General features: G+C 44.4%; 1 protein-coding gene across 3 annotated transcripts in view; it reads right to left on the reverse strand.

The window, feature by feature from the left end:
- Positions 1 to 16,970, reverse strand: part of slc38a4 (solute carrier family 38 member 4) — a 28,637-nt gene that overhangs the window by 7,903 nt on the left and 3,764 nt on the right. Inside the window, exons 1-13 of one of the 3 annotated variants that reach the window (XM_017431580.3) lie at positions 8,420 to 8,570; positions 5,751 to 5,979; positions 5,535 to 5,622; positions 5,320 to 5,435; positions 4,573 to 4,646; positions 4,302 to 4,394; positions 4,133 to 4,214; positions 3,966 to 4,048; positions 3,374 to 3,432; positions 2,191 to 2,454; positions 1,278 to 1,357; positions 1,042 to 1,142; positions 835 to 959 (exon numbers count right to left, since the gene is read on the reverse strand). In XM_017431580.3, coding sequence (XP_017287069.1) covers positions 835 to 959; positions 1,042 to 1,142; positions 1,278 to 1,357; positions 2,191 to 2,454; positions 3,374 to 3,432; positions 3,966 to 4,048; positions 4,133 to 4,214; positions 4,302 to 4,394; positions 4,573 to 4,646; positions 5,320 to 5,435; positions 5,535 to 5,622; positions 5,751 to 5,878 — 1,293 coding nt within the window. In that variant the 5' untranslated portion in view covers positions 5,879 to 5,979; positions 8,420 to 8,570. Of the gene's footprint in view, positions 1 to 834; positions 960 to 1,041; positions 1,143 to 1,277; positions 1,358 to 2,190; positions 2,455 to 3,373; positions 3,433 to 3,965; positions 4,049 to 4,132; positions 4,215 to 4,301; positions 4,395 to 4,572; positions 4,647 to 4,730; positions 4,906 to 5,319; positions 5,442 to 5,534; positions 5,623 to 5,750; positions 5,980 to 8,419; positions 8,571 to 16,970 lie in introns of those variants that run through there. The other 2 variants (XM_017431581.3, XM_037975166.1) reach the window with 2 other exon arrangements.

A 16,970-nucleotide genomic window follows, 5' to 3' on the forward strand; every position in this document is an offset into this window, starting at 1 on the left:
GGGGGGGGGGGGGGGGTAAAAGGTGTGCTGGGAAACTCCACTGTGAGAACAGAAACGCAAGCTAAGTGTATGTGTGTGTACAGATAACACACAGAGGTAATATGCTGTAATTATGTAAAAAATAAATAAATAAATGTGAATATGTTTTGTATCTTTCCATTACACGCAGTCACTGCTGACTGAATACAATACAGATGCCGCCCCCTTGTGGCAGCTCACCGCAACTACACCCACTTCAGAGAAATTCCAGAAAAGCTGCTCATCTTCTCGTTAAGCTTAAAGCCGTGTGTGTCCAAAGCCAAAAATGACCGGCGGGTCTTTTTTGTTGTCCAGGTGTCAGACGAGGACAAGCTAAAATTATCCCATGACCATCTACGGGGAGGGAAGGAAGAGGAGAGGAGCGCACGCGTGTGAATGAATGCGAGTAAGAAGATAAGGGTGGCCGAGCGTGACCTTCGACCCCGAACGGACCCAAGCGGCCTCTACGTGTGAAATGTCCCGTTTGAATGGGAGCGTGTGTTGGCGTAATAAAGCCACGGGGGCTTTAAAAACTTCAACTGGGCTGAACGGAGGCTGACAAGGGAGGGGAAAAACACAAAACACAGTCTGTTCGCAGGGTCGCACGCCGAGTGGCACTAATGTTTCAAATTGACAAGGGCGGCGTGTGTCTGCGCGCCGTGACGTAAACCGAATCATGAAACGAGGCTCCAGTAACGGCTGCGAGCTTTAAGATCATGTTGGCGGACAAACAGGAAAGATTTTCTGCTCTCCACAAAGCCCTCATGGAAACACGAAGAAGAGACAGAACAGTTGCAGGCGGTGCGTTTAACTCACGGGAAAAAGCACGATGGGGACCGTCAGCGTGACGGCGGTGAGGACGGCCAAGCGCACCAGCAGCAGCAGGGTGTCAAACTTGTACACTTTGGTGAAGGTGTGCAGCAACTCTGCCTCCACGTTATCTGAACAAAGCAACAGTAAAGAAACTTTTACACCAAGATCCAGCCGACGGTGGAAAAACCTCGCGCTGTTCGCCGCGCTTACCGTAAAACGTGAGGTAGCCAAAGATGGCCGACAGCATGTACATGATGAGCATGGCCAGGATGGACAGGTTGGAGACGTTCTGCATCTTTTTACGGCTGCGGCTGAAACGGAAAACACATTTGGGTTTTTGTTAGTTTTTCCTAAACAAAGCTCGCGGTGAGATGCCGCAGGGCTCCTGTCTCGTGTCCTTCATTTTAAACAAAATGGCTGAAAGTTGACGCCGGGAGTGGGCTTACTCTTTCAGCTCGCTGTAGATGGGCAACACCTCAGGATGGCAGACGAATGCGAAAGCCAGGATGGGAAGAGTGTACGCCGTCTGTAGAAAGAAAAACAAAAAAAGACGATGAAACGTGCCAAAGCTTTGTGTTTAACTAATAACTAATAAAACTTGCACTTAAAAGCTGCGGCCGTTAAGGTTGGGTTTTTTTAATTCACGTCTTTTTAGCCACAAGTTTTGGTTGTTCTACTGACTGAATTTATTATTTTATTTCATATCACCCCGCCAGCGACGGGAGAGCTGTCATGTTATTTACTAAAGAAATAAACTGAAAGTTAGACAGAGGAAGTTTGAAATATGAATCTGTAAATCTGTCAGCTGTATAGAGACTTTTAATCCTTCCTCTTTTTACCGGCAGTCAAAAAAAAACAACAGAACTCATTATTTAGGGTCCCTTGTTTTTTCTTTGCAGTACGGCGGCGGCTCCAGATGCAGAAAATTGAACTTATTTTTGTTTTACAGTGCAAAACTATGACTCAGCTGCAGTTTAAAGTCGAGTCAATTTCCTATTTGAAACGTGCAAACGGGTGTTAAGGTGAAAAGTGTTTTTGACTCTGTCTCATATTTTAGTCGATATTTAAGGTGTGAAAACTACCTGAAGTCACCCTTTGGCCCCATGGGAATCGAATGCTTCATGTCATGCTGATTGATGATGATATAGGTCCCGAACACGCCCTTTAAAGCCCAACCCTTTTTTTTTTTTTTTTTAACATGCCTTGGCGAGTACTCGGTATTCTGCTTTTGTTGAATTTGCATTTCTGTCCTCGGGGGTTTCTGCTAAACTCAAAGCTTCAGTTCGTGTTCGTTCACCGTACAGACGCCGAATAAAAAAAACCACCGGAGCGAGCTTAATTCGAGTTGGGACGCCTCACCTGCGAGTTCAGGACAAAGTACTTCGGGGTGCACATCTCCTCGTCGCTTGGGTGGGGCTCGTAGCGGACCCCCACCGTCTGGTGGACGCTGGGGCTGCCGGGGACGGCGGCCGGGGACATGTCGGCACGCGAGAAGTCCATCTGCGTGGCGTTGGGGAGCAGCGCGTACAGCCCCGACATGTCGGAGGAGTTCATGCTGAGGTTGGCCGAGTGGCCGTAGAAGAAGGGCAGCGGGCAGGGCAGCTGGGTCTTCTTGTAGAGCACCTGGATAAGAGAAGGGAAACAGGTGAAAAACGTCCAATCACACCTGCAGACGTGAGCTTAGCATCTCTGTCCTCAGCGTGATGCAGCTTTTAGAGGCTGTAATGAATCTTCTACCTCCTGAGCTTCTGCTGGCCGTTGGTGGGTCTAAACATGACCTAAAATGTTCTCAAGATGGTCGCTAATGTCGTCTCTATCCAGACCCTCCAGGATTTTGCGATGTTGCGATCGCAACTATTAACGCAAAATCAAGCAAACTTTGTCCAAACCACCGCAAGTTTCCTGCAACTGTAACCCATTATTTATTGTTTCTGAAGTGATTCGCCACCGTTTCTGCGGTCTAGTCTCTTCTTTGTGGGTTTGTGTAGCGTGGAATACAAAATAAGCCCAAATAACTCAGGAAGAAGACACGTGACGTCACTTCCTGTTAACATCAGAATGCCGGGAGCGTGCAGGAGCAGCGACCGAAGCCAAAATGTGCGCTAATGCTTCACATTTGCCCACAAAGATTTCAGCAAACCAGTTTCCTCCCCAGCTGCAGCTGTTTTGCACGTCCTGCAGTGTAATCATGGAACATAAACGCATCGACAAACACTTTGTGTCTGCAAAACATGTGAGGAGAGCTGCAGACCAGGGACAATCCAGACAATCCAAATCTGTTTATTAGTTTTTAACTAATCTTGCAAAATAAACCAACGCTACCAAAGACATGGCCTCCATGCAGGCAACAATCCAGTTAGCTAAACTCTGTCGATTTTTTGGCAACTTAAGGGCAATATATCGTAGAGTCAAAACCGTCCTAGCAATCACGCTGGCTTGGCAGTTACGTATTTGTGCATTAAAAAACTTGCATTGCCTTTCTTGTTTCTATCCTGCAACACAAAGATGGCCGACGCGGGAATGCACAACCAGCCGAACTTACTGCAGCCACGAAGAAGACCATGCAGGACAGGGAGAAGCCACTGGTGTAGCCCAGGTAACCTACAAAAAGAAGAAGAAAATTTAAATAAGGGAACACATTTGGACACGTCCCATTTCAGACCAGAAGCAAAAATCTTTACTGATTTGTCATAAAATGAACTCAGCAGCTTTTCTTTAAACATCAGTTTCTGGAGCTGCTTCCTTTCTAGCCGGCTGACCTCCTGAAGTTCAGCCACCTGAGTTGACCCGATGGCCACCTTCAGGTTTTAAAACCAGTCTTATGTTACTATGACTCCCAACTAAGGCCCCGGCTGGTGTTTGGTTACATCTGGCTTGGTGGAAGGCGACCCTGGACAGCTGCGAGAACGTGGAAGTGGCAGCAGGAGACTCATATTAGACTTTTCTTCATTTTGATCCTAATCTCTGATCATTACAAGGTAATCAGGTGGGTTTTATCCCCAAACTGGCTGCGTTTTCTCCAGATAAAGACATAAAAAGCTCCGTATCTCAGTGAATCATCACGAAAACAAAAGTCTGAGCGTGTCCCGTCGTGGTTTCCGTAGTTTAGAGAGAATAGGTTTTTGTGTCCGTACCCAGGTTTTTGAGGAGAGACAACGGCAGAATGACTCCGACTGACACAAACACCACCAGGTAATTGCCATTCAGGTACCATTCCCTGCAAACACAGCACAGGTTTAAACAGCCGAATACGGAGGGCGGAGCTGCAAGTCGTCTTCACGAGAAGACCCCGAGAACTCACCCCGAGTTTTCTTCTAAATGCAGGAAGGCCCTGATGACTTCGGGCAGCTCGTACTTCACGATGAAGAGGTAGCTAGACATGGCTGCAGGACGGCAAAAAAACTAATTATATTCTGGTTCCTAGTCTCAGTTATTTACAACAATGCTAGGGTCACCGATTTAGGGTTTACCTCCGATGTTTTGCATGATTATCGAAATAAAGGCGGCCATTTTCCCCGGCCAACCGAAGGCTCTCTCTCCCAGCGTCTCGTAGATCAAGGACCCTGCCAAAAAAAAAAAAAAGACAATTTCATAAATCAACAGAAGACAGCACAGACATCTGAAGACATTAACATCTTCTTTAGTACCCACTGGCCCTCTAGTTGGGCAACACTCATTTAAAACTCATCCATGGTCACTTGGGGGTAAACCGATCTCGCTGCTCTTTACTTGAATACCAACCTCCTTCTTTAGACGTCAGCAGGAGCAGGTGTACGGAGTATAAAGACAGGATGGCCACGGCAACGAGGAGGATTCTGCACACACAGGAATGTAAAGAATCTAAGTTAGGTAGAAGCAAAAAACTCGTCCACGAAACTTCGATGCCGTCAGTGGGCAACCTGATGTAGTCGTTCGTCTCTTTTGGGGACGCCACCAGGCAAAGTGACACCTTGCAGCTGCTCGGAGACGTGTGTCACTGAGCCCCCGTTGGGACACCGTGTCCTGTCGACTTCTAGGATGACCCGTGTGGAGTCACGTCAGCGCCGTGCACATGCGTCCGGTTGCAGCAGGGTTCTTAAAATGCCATACCGGTGATCACTAACGCCCCACTGGACAACTTCCAGCAGTAGATCCGTTAAACCCATTGTTCTGGAGCTAAACATGTGTCCTGGTGTTGGCATTAGCTCATAACGTTCCCTTTAATATTCCAACTTTATAATGGGTCTGCCCAACTAGGGCATGGATAACCACACAGGACCAGTTCTCAAACATTAAAAAATATTGTTTTTGAACAGTTAGTTGGAACTGGATCCACAGAACCCAACTTCAACAGGTCTGAATTGTTCCTTTAAGAGGTGCAGGGTGACAGTGGGGGTGTGACCCTAAAGATAAACCCTTCAGTGAATCGCAAACGCATGAATAAACAGTCATGCCGCAGCTTTTTTTAAATTCACAACCTAAAAGGAGTCTCTGTCCTTCTGGACTCACGTAAAGAGGACGATGCCGGTGTTCGCCATGGCATAGGACAGGCCCAGAATCCCACTGCCCATGATGGCGTTGCTCAGGTTGAAGACCGACATGCCGAAGGAAGCGTGGCCCGGAAACTGTTCGGAAAGGGGAAAAAAAGGAAAGATCTGTATCTAGCCAATCAGATTTTACGATCTGCCAATGAATACGTTAGCGTGGTGCGTTAACAGCCTTACGTCTTCTTCCTCGTATTTCTTCTTCATTGGTATCCCATCTGACAGGAACCTGTGGTCTTCTCCGTCTTCATTATCGTCCATGAATTGGCTGCAGAAAAAGACGTTGTAAGCCTGGGCAGTGGATTTACATCTGTGTGTACATTTCATAGCTTTGCAATCGCGTTGCATTTGTAGTAAAAAAGAAAAGAAAAGCAGATGATGTAACACTTTGTTGACCTGTTCAGGGTTCCCTTTTCCGAGTCCAGGGGATCTCTGAAGTTGCCGTTTAAGCTGGCGGTGCTGTCATCATCGTCAGCCTCCGTGGGGACCCTCTGCAGCTCCATCAAGTCCCTAACCTTTGGCATCTTGGTGGACACGGCAGACGAGGTTTGGCTTGCTGGATTTTCAGGGCGTAGACTTCAGAGACACAATCCTGCCTAGATGGTGTGATTTACCAGAAAAATACCTGGAAAAAAGAGATAAAACCAAAGTATTACAGATTTGAAGGAGTCTGCTTTGACCTGCTTTAACCAGCCTGGTAAAGTTGACCAAAGACGGGACAATAAGGCCTCTCCCAGGCTCACAGATTTGTTTGCTGGCCTTATCAGTGCACCTTCTGGCCTTGATGGCGAACGCTCTGGATTGGATTGGAGCAGTCTACCACGTAAACAACTTCCTGGAACTGAAAGGGACTCAGCGTTTCCTCGAATTGGAACCATAAAAGGAGATGCTCTGGATCAATTTTTAATCAGCCTGTAAGTCCAGCTGTTGACCACTGGGATGAAGCTAACCTTGGGCATCTTTGTTTCAAAATCCAACCCCTAAATGCTAATAATGGTGCTTAAAAAGATAAAACTCTCAGATTTCTTTAGCTCACGAGACCCTCGGACCCCCTTTCCTATGACAGGTCACTCGTTCTTTGCCCAGAATATTTTAAAAAAAGATCCCCTACTTTGTTTTCCTATCTGTAGCGCTCATCAATAGGTTATGTAAGAGATGTCAAAGGCTGCATGACTCAAAACACAACTACGACGGAGAAAAAAAAGAAAGATTTCCAGTGTTTGTCTCTTTTACAAAGAGCTCTTTGAGCGAGCTGGAAGAAAATATTCCGAGTGCCTCACGCTGAACAAAAACTAACCACTACGGCAACACGTGCAAGTGCGCGCCAACAGGGTCGCGGACGCCACGTTTCACCTACCGCCGAAAACTGAACACCAGATCTGGCAATGGCATCACACCCAACTCAATATGTTTAGTAGTTCTTTTATTATTTTCCTAAACAATTCAATCCCAACGCCAGCTTTTCTCCACGTCACAGATGATTTTTTTTATTGTTGATATTGGTTTTAAGGTTTGGCTACAGTATAAACACGTTATATTATTGTGTTTCTGTGCAATCAGGAGGACAATCCTGGTCCTGGAGGGCCACTATCCTGCATGTTTTAGATGTTTCTTTGCTTTGACACCTGATTTGAATGACTGAGTGATTAACAGGCTGCTGCAGAACTCGAAGACCTGCTAAAGAGCAGAGAAACATCTAAAACCTGCAGGACAGAGGCCCTCCAGGACCAGGATTAGACACCACTACTTTAGAAATACGATAAAGATTTTTGTTTGTTTTATGTGAAGGAGCTACAGCTGAAGTAGAAAAAAAAACCCAAACCAAAATGCAGAAATAAAGCTCAAACTTAAAAATAAGTTGCAAAGTCAACAATCTAACGCGTGCAAACCGGAGTTGAGCTCAAAGTAAACACAAACGCTGGCCGGTAATTTTCCACGACTAAGAAAAAAAAAAAAAAAGGAAAGAAAGAAAACCCAGCAGGCAAAAACACCACGAGAGGTTTGAAAAGGGAAGTGTTTGAGCAACAGATAACTTGCATCATGATGTCAAAGAGTGTATACAGTCAACAGGACATTTTGTGCGCCATCAGTTTTGCAACAGGACGGGAAACAAAGTCACAAGTCTCGATCCCCGTTTAACCCACCTCCACCTGGCGGATCCATGTTGACCAATCAGACGAGCCCTTCCTCCCTCTTATTACAATAAAACATGTCAGATCTGATTCAGAGGCTGTGTTACGACAAAACTCATATCAAGAGTTTCCACTTCCTGGCTAAGAGGATGAACCTGTCCAACTGGGTTAAACTCTAGCCCAGCCTGGATGAAGACTTTTGCCTCTTTCTCCACACTCTGTGCTCTCCATTAGACCATTAACAATTAGACAGAACATCACTTCAAAGTTGACGGACTATTCCTTTAATGCAACGACGTGCTTGCTTCTGGCTCCAACTGCACAAGGATGCTAACGCTAATGACAGAGTTCGTATAAAAAGTAGCTCCTGACGCCACAGGTTGTCAAAGGATTTGTAGAAGTGGCAGAAGTCCCAGATCGTGTCCTTTGGACGTCCCAGCTGCACGTCTTTCTGTGTTTCTGCATCTAAAACATGACTCCTTCCTTTAAAACCGACTCTATGTCAACAGGACACACCATTGCATGACTTGTGCAGAAAAACAAACAAAAAACAGGAAATGTCTAATAAACCCATCAGTAATCACACTTCCTGCTGAAAGTTAACCAACATTCAACAAGTCAATCTGAAACTAAGCTTTTGAGCATTTATTCCCCCCTAAAAATATGACATGTTTGCTAGAACGTCTGCAATCACGTTTAAAAAAAAAAGTTAATTTACTCTCCACCCAAACTCTTGCATCAGCCGTCTGCACCACTCAGCTCGCTGCAGAAACTCAACTGCATGTGTTTGAAACAAAGCGCACAAAAAAACACAAAAGCTACATTTTGCAGAAGAAACTTTGTTAACACTAATTACTTTTTCTTTTTCTTGTTTTAGATCACCCTCAGGAACTGTTTGAGGCCCATTTTCCCGCAATAAACTTGCTGACTTACTGGACTGGCTTGGGTCCTAAAGAAGGTTGCTGGAGGATTCCTTGTCTTCAGGGTTTTTTCCTTTTGCTTTGCTTCGAATTTTATTGACGAGGAGACGAGAGGTCAGCGGGCGAGGAGCTGCAGCTGTTTTGTAACTCAGGTAAAATGTCAGGGTTTTAAAAGGGAGGAGGGAGGTCCTCGGTCGACCTATGAGGAAAATCCCAATTTCCACCGGCTCCGCCCCGTTGAGCACGAAAAAAAAGCTAAAGGTCTTAACCTCCTCATCCACGCTGTATGCACACACACACACACCTGCCTCAAAATAAATTAATCAGGACAGGAAAGAAAATTGAACAGACTTAAATACCCACAATCCCTTCAGCAGTCTGATCAGTTTTATTCTTGGGCTAATTATTGGACTGATGGGAGGAAAAGGTAAAACACTGAGGCACTGATTGACCACACACATGTCAGTCTCTCTATCTTTGCGGGGACTTTCCATTGACTTCCATACATTACTACAGCCTAACCCTGACCCTAACCATTACCAGTACATACCTAACCCTAAACTCAACTCACACCTTAGTCCTAAACCGAACCCCAGGCTTTGGTCCCCACAAGGAGCAATTGGTCCTCACAAGTTAGTATATGTTAGGAAAATTGTCCCCACAATGTAGCAAATACAAGTACGTACACACACACACACACACACACACACACACACACATACTTGCACACGCATCTACACAGACGCCAAGATGATCTGTGGATGATTGTCAGTGGCTTCGGGGAGGTAGGCTGTGCCTCCAGCTGGCCAATCAGATGGCAGATTCGATGGGATGCCACTGTGCCCAAGGTTATGTTCCCGTCAACGTGGGTTTTCTTTTCTTTTTTTTTTAATCTCTGTTAACTTTGTAACGCTGTCCAGTTGCACAAAAAGAAGCAAAGTGGGACCAAATGTTGCTGCCTGGCTCGTTGCTAATAAAGTTTGTTGAAACTTTCCTTAGCTTACAGGTGAGCTTACCTGAACGTAAATCTAAGAAACGTGTATCTGCCTTGAATTTCGACGCCATAGGGACACTCTAGCTTTCGTAGCTGATTTCGCCCAGATTTGTTGAACTACGTTAAGAAATTCCGTTGAACAAACGCGGGAACCTTGAAACGTCACATACACACCATAGTAACAACAAGAGCGCCGCCAGCAGCACGTAACACACCTGCAGGAGCAACTGACATCCAAGGCATGAATTCCTCAAGTCTTTCAGGTACATAAGTGATTGTGGAGGGGTAAAAGGTCAGTTTCACTGATAATGATGTTGTCCGATGTGTAAATTGACAAACAGCTCAATTAAAGAACACGTAGGAACATGAAAGCGCAGATATCAGTTACGTTAAGAGCTGACATGTTGACGACTACCAGCCTAGGCGCATAGGCAGGGTTTAACAAAAAGAGGTCACCCACACCTTTGACCTTTGACCCCATGACCTCGAATGCAGCAAGGATCATGCATGAGCCACGGGATGTCCAGTTGTCCAGTTTGACATTCCCACATACATGGTTGCAGAGTTACAGCACGGGGTCGCCTGTGACCTTTAACCTTTGACCCCATGACCCTGAACTCAATAAGGATCACCCATGACCCCTTGACCCAGCTGTGCAGTTGGAGATTTCTGAGGTTAAACGGTTGCTGGGACAGAGCACAGACAGCGTCGTCACAAAGGGTTCACCTACGACCTTCATCTTTGACTCCATGGCCTTGAAATCAATAGGGATCACCCTTGACCCACGAGGTGTCCAGCTGGGCAGTTTGGCATTAGAGCTCGGACAAGAAATTGTCCACAGACAGACACGATAAAAGGACCCAAAGGCTGACAAAGGGCTGTTAAATCCTAAAAAAATAATAAAAACAAATATTTCAGCTTTTTTGACAAAACACTGTTACCAGGTAGACTACAAATTGATCTTATCTAAAGCTAAATCAATTAAGTTTCAAAGGATATACACTTGTTTTTGTATCAGAATAACCCAAGGCTGTAAATAAGGAACCATGGGATTTATTTACCTCCATTCTTGACCAAATCATCTCAAGAGGCTCACTGAACCGAAGCTTTACTACGTCTGATCGATCTGAGTGTTTTGATGATAAGAGTTGGAATTTGAGGGACGCTAATTTGAGCCTGTAACCCCCTCTCCCCCAAACAAAAAACAAAAAAAAATCCATGTGAGCCAGAGTCAGAACCAATCTGCTGGTAAATGATTGGCTGGATGACATCACACGTCGGCAAACGCAAAAACAAAAAGGCCAAAACATGTTTTTTTATGCATATTTTTGTACAAATGGAACTCTTTCATTTGGCTGACAGGAGCCTCAAAGAAAGTTTTTCTAGTTAGTGAACTGAATCCAGTTTTGCTCTCACTTTTTTAACCAAAGTGAATACATTATACAGACTTCATCAATCATAGTTTAACATAGCGTGAAGGTGTGTCCTTACTTTTGAATGGTATAATAGTTAAAAGGAAGCCAAGGTATGCCTTTTTCGCAATGTTCAAACAAGTTGACTGACAGGTGAGTGACATAAACTAGTTTTTTTCTAAATGGAGGTAAAGGGTAAAACCTATGAGGCAGCACAAATATTCCTAATGTCTTTTTAAAAAGGTGTGGTGGCTCGGATTGTTTTTTTTTTTCCTCTTTCCGTGTCAAAGATTATCTGGTCTGAATAAAAAATAATAATAATAATAACAGCAGTTTTTAATATACAGCTGTGGTTAGTGACGACGGGAACATGTCAAGTTGTTTTCTCAAACATTGCAGTACTTTTCCAGACAGGTGTCCAACATAACGCCTACGCAAAAACTTGAAGTGATGGCATGCCGTCCTCTGCCACAGTGGTTGAATTTAAAAAGGCCATGGGTGAGTTACACCTTCACTGCCTGAACACGTCGTGATACATAAAAAATCACAAATATCCCCGGTGTGTACAGGCAACCTCTGTTCCAATAGAGAGGCTCTGTTTTAAGCAGCAAGGTTTATTAACCACAAGTCTTCATTTCACTGACATCTTCTACCGCTTCTCCGTGGTCAGGTTGCAGAGGCAACAGGTCCAGGAGGGAAAACCAGACATATCTCTTCTAAGTGACTCTCTCTAGCTCCTCTTGGGGGAAACCAAGGCAAAGAGGGTACTCCCAGTGGGACAGGCCCGGAAAACCTAGAAGGTGTCCCAATCAATCAACTCCGAGCTCCCACCAGATGACAGAGCTCCTCACCTTGTCTCAAATGCCCCTTTTACACCGGCTCTGCTCACCGGTCCCTGCTTTTTTGGTCCCTGCTTCAGAGTCGGGCCAGCCGGGCCGGCCCTGTTTCGTGGGCGGCACAAGCTTAGCTCCTGTTCACTCATTGGTTGTGGGTGTGACCAGATGCAAGCATAAAGAGCGAAGATAGGAATATAAACAACAGAGTTAGCTTACCCTGCAGCGTTTCTGCCGTCTGTCCCCCAGCTGAAGGCCTGTAAAGCCTGAAATCTCCGGCAGATAACAGCTGTCCTACTCCGCGCAACAATCGCAGCATCCAGAGCATTTCTTCCACTGCGCCTCTCTTCCTGAAGTCTCAGGAGAATCCCCATAAGTTTAAAAAACAGCAACAACACAGGGCCAACGCTGTCCATAGCTCCAAGTTTTCGTAGCGCACCGCGGCCCCGCCCCCCGCTACTGCTACCGACCAAACTGGCCGGTGTGAACGCGATGCATTCTTTATCGAGCCGAGCCGAGTAGAGCGGAGTAGAGCCGGACTTCTGTAGAAGAGCCGGTGTAAAAGGGGCATAAGGCTGAGCCCGGCCACCCTACAAACGAAGCTCATTTTGGCGGCTTGTGTCCAGGATCTCGTTCTTTCGGTCCTGATCCAAACCTCATGACCAAAGGTGAGGGTTGGTACGTAGATGGAGCAGTAAATCAAGACTTTTGCCTTTCTGCTCAGTTCTTTCTTCACCTTGACGGACCGAAGCAACGCCCTCATTGCTCAGTCCGTCTCCTGTTCCTTTCAACCATCACTGGTGAACAAAACTTCAAGACACCTGAACTCCCCCGACCTGGATGTGTGCATGTGGGAAGGGCATTATTATTATTATAAGTAATATTATGTGAAGAATTACCAACAAATTGAAATAGTTCTTCATCAAAAATACCCAATTTCTACTTCATGCACTGTCCAAAGTCCCTCCACTTTACTGTTGGGGTCTTCCTGTCCAACCATCTCAGTATCTTCCTGAAACAAACAATCCAACAGTCGTCCTCACGTCAAAGGGTGATTGCTTCACTGTGTTGAAACTTCCTGGCTCTCAGCTCATCCACATCTACAGATATGACTTTTTTTCTTCAAAAGTGTCCAATCTTCAGGACAGAAAACACATTCTGAATGCTGTACGTAAAACTTCCCTCGGCGCCTGAACCTGACTTCTCAATTCAAGAAAAGTCACATGTAAACAACACAAGAAGGCCGTTTAAAACAAAGTAACCATTTTCTTACTGGAGCGCAGATGAGAGCTCGGTACATCTACAATGACTACAGGACTCCTAATAACTAACTGAAAGAATGCATTAAATGGAAATTTCTGACAACTAATCACCCGGTGCTTGAAAGAGAGAAATTCTCTGCCTTCACTCTCATCGTGTAACATTAAAGGTTAGTTGGACTAAAGCAAACATGATGTTGGCCTTTTGTCCATAACTCCAATGTGTCATAACCTGCCGTGAACTTTCAGAGCGCTCGGTTCATCTTATCGCTCAGTATCGATTCGCCTGCTCGCGTGCGCCCGTACTGACGTCAGCGTCAGATTTTGTAACAATATGTAACTCTTGTTACGTTGAAAGGATTACGCCTCGACTGTAGCAGTAAGTTGAATGAAGAGTTTAACAGAGAACACTAATAAACTCTTTAACCTTTTGCTTCTTTATGGTTTTACATTCAATTTAACTAAAACTTTGCACAATTTTTGCTAACATGTAAAAAAGGAGGCAAACCCAGGGAAACTAAATTTAGTTTTACATTAAAGATAAACAAAAACAAAAAGGCTGGCGAGGCAGCAAAACTAAATGTAGGAAAATCCAAAAGTGGCCAGACATGGAGCAAGACGAAACAGCGGAGTGTGGAGGAGATGACTCGGTTTTTAAACAGAGGAGGTGATTGGAAAGTGGGCACAGGTGAAGCAATTAACAAGACTTGAGGCAGGTGTAGATGGGCGTGGCAGGAAGGCAAAAGGGGAGGAGTGAACATGAACACAACAAAACCTAAACAAAAAGGGAGACACCTGAAATCACAACTAAAAACATGAAAACATGAAAACAAACAAAAACAAAAATCCCAAATCCCGACCAAAAAAAAGAGTTTTTTCTCTATGTAATCAGACCCCATAATTGCGTCTAACAGGTCTTACAATAAAATGGACAGTGGAATAATTAAACAGTAAGTGCACCACTGTGTTTGCTTTCGCATCACCAGCGGAACCCTGTGATTGTACACTTGTGTCACTAATGAACGGGACTTTCACCACTAATAATAGATGGCTCTCTAGTTCTACTTCGCTTAGAAAATTAAACTGGAGTTGGAAGGAGTGCTACGAACATTCAGAAGGAGCCAAAACGTCTCCTACTTTAAGCCGAACATATTTAAAGGAGAACATGTCATAGCAGACAATGGCGACAATGTTCGTTTAGGTTTATTGGTGCTGGTGCTGGGAGAGTTCAGCCAATCAGAGTACATTTATGTACGGACCAATCACGTCCTCAGACATCAGTAGAGGGTCTCTAGTGGTCCCTCATAGGCTGAAAGCTTTCCAAGGAGAAACTTGTTGTAAATAAAATGCCTTTTAATCATTCAAATTTTCCACATCCCCACTAAATAAACCGGCCTCCCGGGTTCGGGTCTCCCCTGCACGAGCCTTCTTGTTTTCGTCGTCTCACATGAGTGACGCCAGAGCTGTGTGGAGGGGAGATAAGAGAAGCGATAGGTCGCGGGGCCGGATAATTTGCTAATCTATGGCTCACATAACGAATCAATATGGCTTTTTTTTTTCTTGCGTGTGTGTTACCAATAAATGTGACGCCCACATATGTCTGTGAGCAAAAAATAAAACTGGAAACCAAAAATAAATGTTGCATTTACTAGTTTGTGCCACCTAGCGAAGTGTTTCTAGTGTAAAAGACATCCTCTTAATGTGTACCCTACTTTCGGAAGAGTGTTATCTTTCTTGTTCAAAGCAAACCTATGTCAGCAGGTTACAGAAAATATCTATTTAATCACCATAAACCTGGTTATGCAGAAGCCCGCTGTGCGATATTTAGGACGCCTCTTTTCACTCTCTTGTCCAGGTTGAGTATTATTTAGATTTGTTTCGACTGGACCGTAATCTGAACGGGACCAGCTCCGGGTGTAAACAAATCTTAAATTTTAATCGTAACCAAAGCTTAACCAGATGAGTAGCTTGGAGATATATAGATGTTTTTAAATCATCGTCTGTTGAGCCAAGTACGAATAGACCCCAAGGCAGACTTCTCCGTTTTATATTAAGGAAAGTCTGGGTACGAAGAGACCCAATCCCCATAAGCACCAAGTGGTGAGAGTTAGTTTAGCTGATTGCAAAGACAACTAACTTACAAGCACATTTAACAATGCCTAACTAAGTAACAGTAAATGTGATTTGGAATAGCTAAAATGCAGATTTTATTACCATCTGGCAAAGCTAAACTAGCATTTAACCCATTTCTTGTCTTATTTCTTCCTTGTTAGCAGTTGGTTTGTAGCTTTTTAAATGTTAGATGCTCTAAAAAACCACATCTCTAACTATTACTTTAGAATATTATCATTTTCTACGTTCTTGAAACTCGTTACACTTCTCATTCACAATACGGTCATGTAGTAAAAGCTTTTATGGAACGAACAAAGTGCTTGTCTGCAAACGCCCTGCTATGTATACACGATTTTCAACGAGACACCAAGCCTCGTTAGTGACTCGTGATCTTTGTCCAACTTTCCTGCTGAGGAAAAAGAAGGGAATTCCTCTGCAGGGATCAACAAAAGTAAACACATGAAGCTTAAATGCAACCATACTGTAGGCTCTTGGGATTCTATCTTCAGTGCACATTGGAAGTTTACAAACTACAAGATAGGCAGCTTCTTCCATGATACAAGGGATTAAGTTTTTTTTTTTTTTTTTTTTGGTTTTCCACAGAATCTGTTGACAACAGCTTTGGGAAAACCGCCAAAAGCTTCTGCTCCAAGTAGCACCACATGTCTCCGTGCGCGTCTGCTGCCAGTAATATCCACCGCTTTGAAACCGACTCGACATCTGGCTCATGCGCTCATTCGCACTGCGAGTTACATCAGCCAGCACCGGCGGCGCTTGGGATCCCAGCCCTGACCCACATTTGTCGTTCAGGACGTATCACAGCCAATGAGGAGCAGAGATCCAAGACTAGTCCGTGCTGTGCTGACAGGTGTTCCAACCTGTTATGGTATTTACCCTCACCCGCAGCCTTGTGGTCTTTAAAGGCAGAAAAAATGGGATCCTAATACACATTTACAGCCCTTCCTTTCTCGTAGAATTTGACGTGTGTTGGAATTAGGGAAATTCACAATTTCCCGACAGTTCAAGTTAATGTTGCTTTATTGACTTGGCACAAAAGGGCACACGGTTCTAAAGATTTTAAATACCATTTGTTTACACCGCTATGAATGCCTAATCTGCTGTATAGTGCTTAACTATATAGGCTTAACTTCCTTAATGAGTTTTTTTAACCAAACCCTTCTAAGGAACCTCCAAGGGTTAAAAAGGACCATGTCTCATAATGAAGCCTATAACTTTCACACCACCATGGGAACACTGTCAACATGCAGCATTCAGCTGACTGTCAGCACAATTACATTACTTCAGCTCGTGACATGGACCACCAACAACAACAACGGGGGACTCCCAAGTTCAAGCTGTGTTTTTGTGGGTCTTTGGTTGGATTTTGATAGTTTGAAAGGGTGCTAAAGGAATTAAAAGATGAACAATGACAACGTAGGACGAACAACAGGTCTGGTATGAGAAGTAACTCAATACTGAGCCACTGGGGGTTGGTGTAATATTGGTGCATTCCAGTAGTACTGGGAAATGGGAATTTCAGAGTTCCTAGTTGCAGGTTTCATCTGGAACGCCCCCCCTCAAGTGGAACATTCCACTTGGAGGGTGGGAGCAACTCCGACTACCCCAAGTTAGGATTTCAAGATGGCTTCCATTGCAACTTTAGAACATAAATTTTGTTACTTTAACTGTTAATATTTCTTTTTTTTCCACATGTAATCGCTAGTATTTTTAATGTGTATATAGCAAGTAATAAAACATGTCCCACAAGTATTTAGTAAGTCAGTTAGGCTAACATGTATGTTTTTAACAGTCCGTTAGGCTAACATGCATGTTTTTAGCAGTCAGTTAGGCTAACATGAATGTTTTTAACAGTCAGTTAGGCTAACATGAATGTTTTTAACAGTCAGTTAGGCTAACATGAATGTTTTTAACAGTCAGTTAGGCTAACATGAAT

Source organism: Kryptolebias marmoratus, linkage group LG1, assembly GCF_001649575.2.
Source record: "Kryptolebias marmoratus isolate JLee-2015 linkage group LG1, ASM164957v2, whole genome shotgun sequence".
Taxonomy (NCBI): domain Eukaryota; kingdom Metazoa; phylum Chordata; class Actinopteri; order Cyprinodontiformes; family Rivulidae; genus Kryptolebias; species Kryptolebias marmoratus.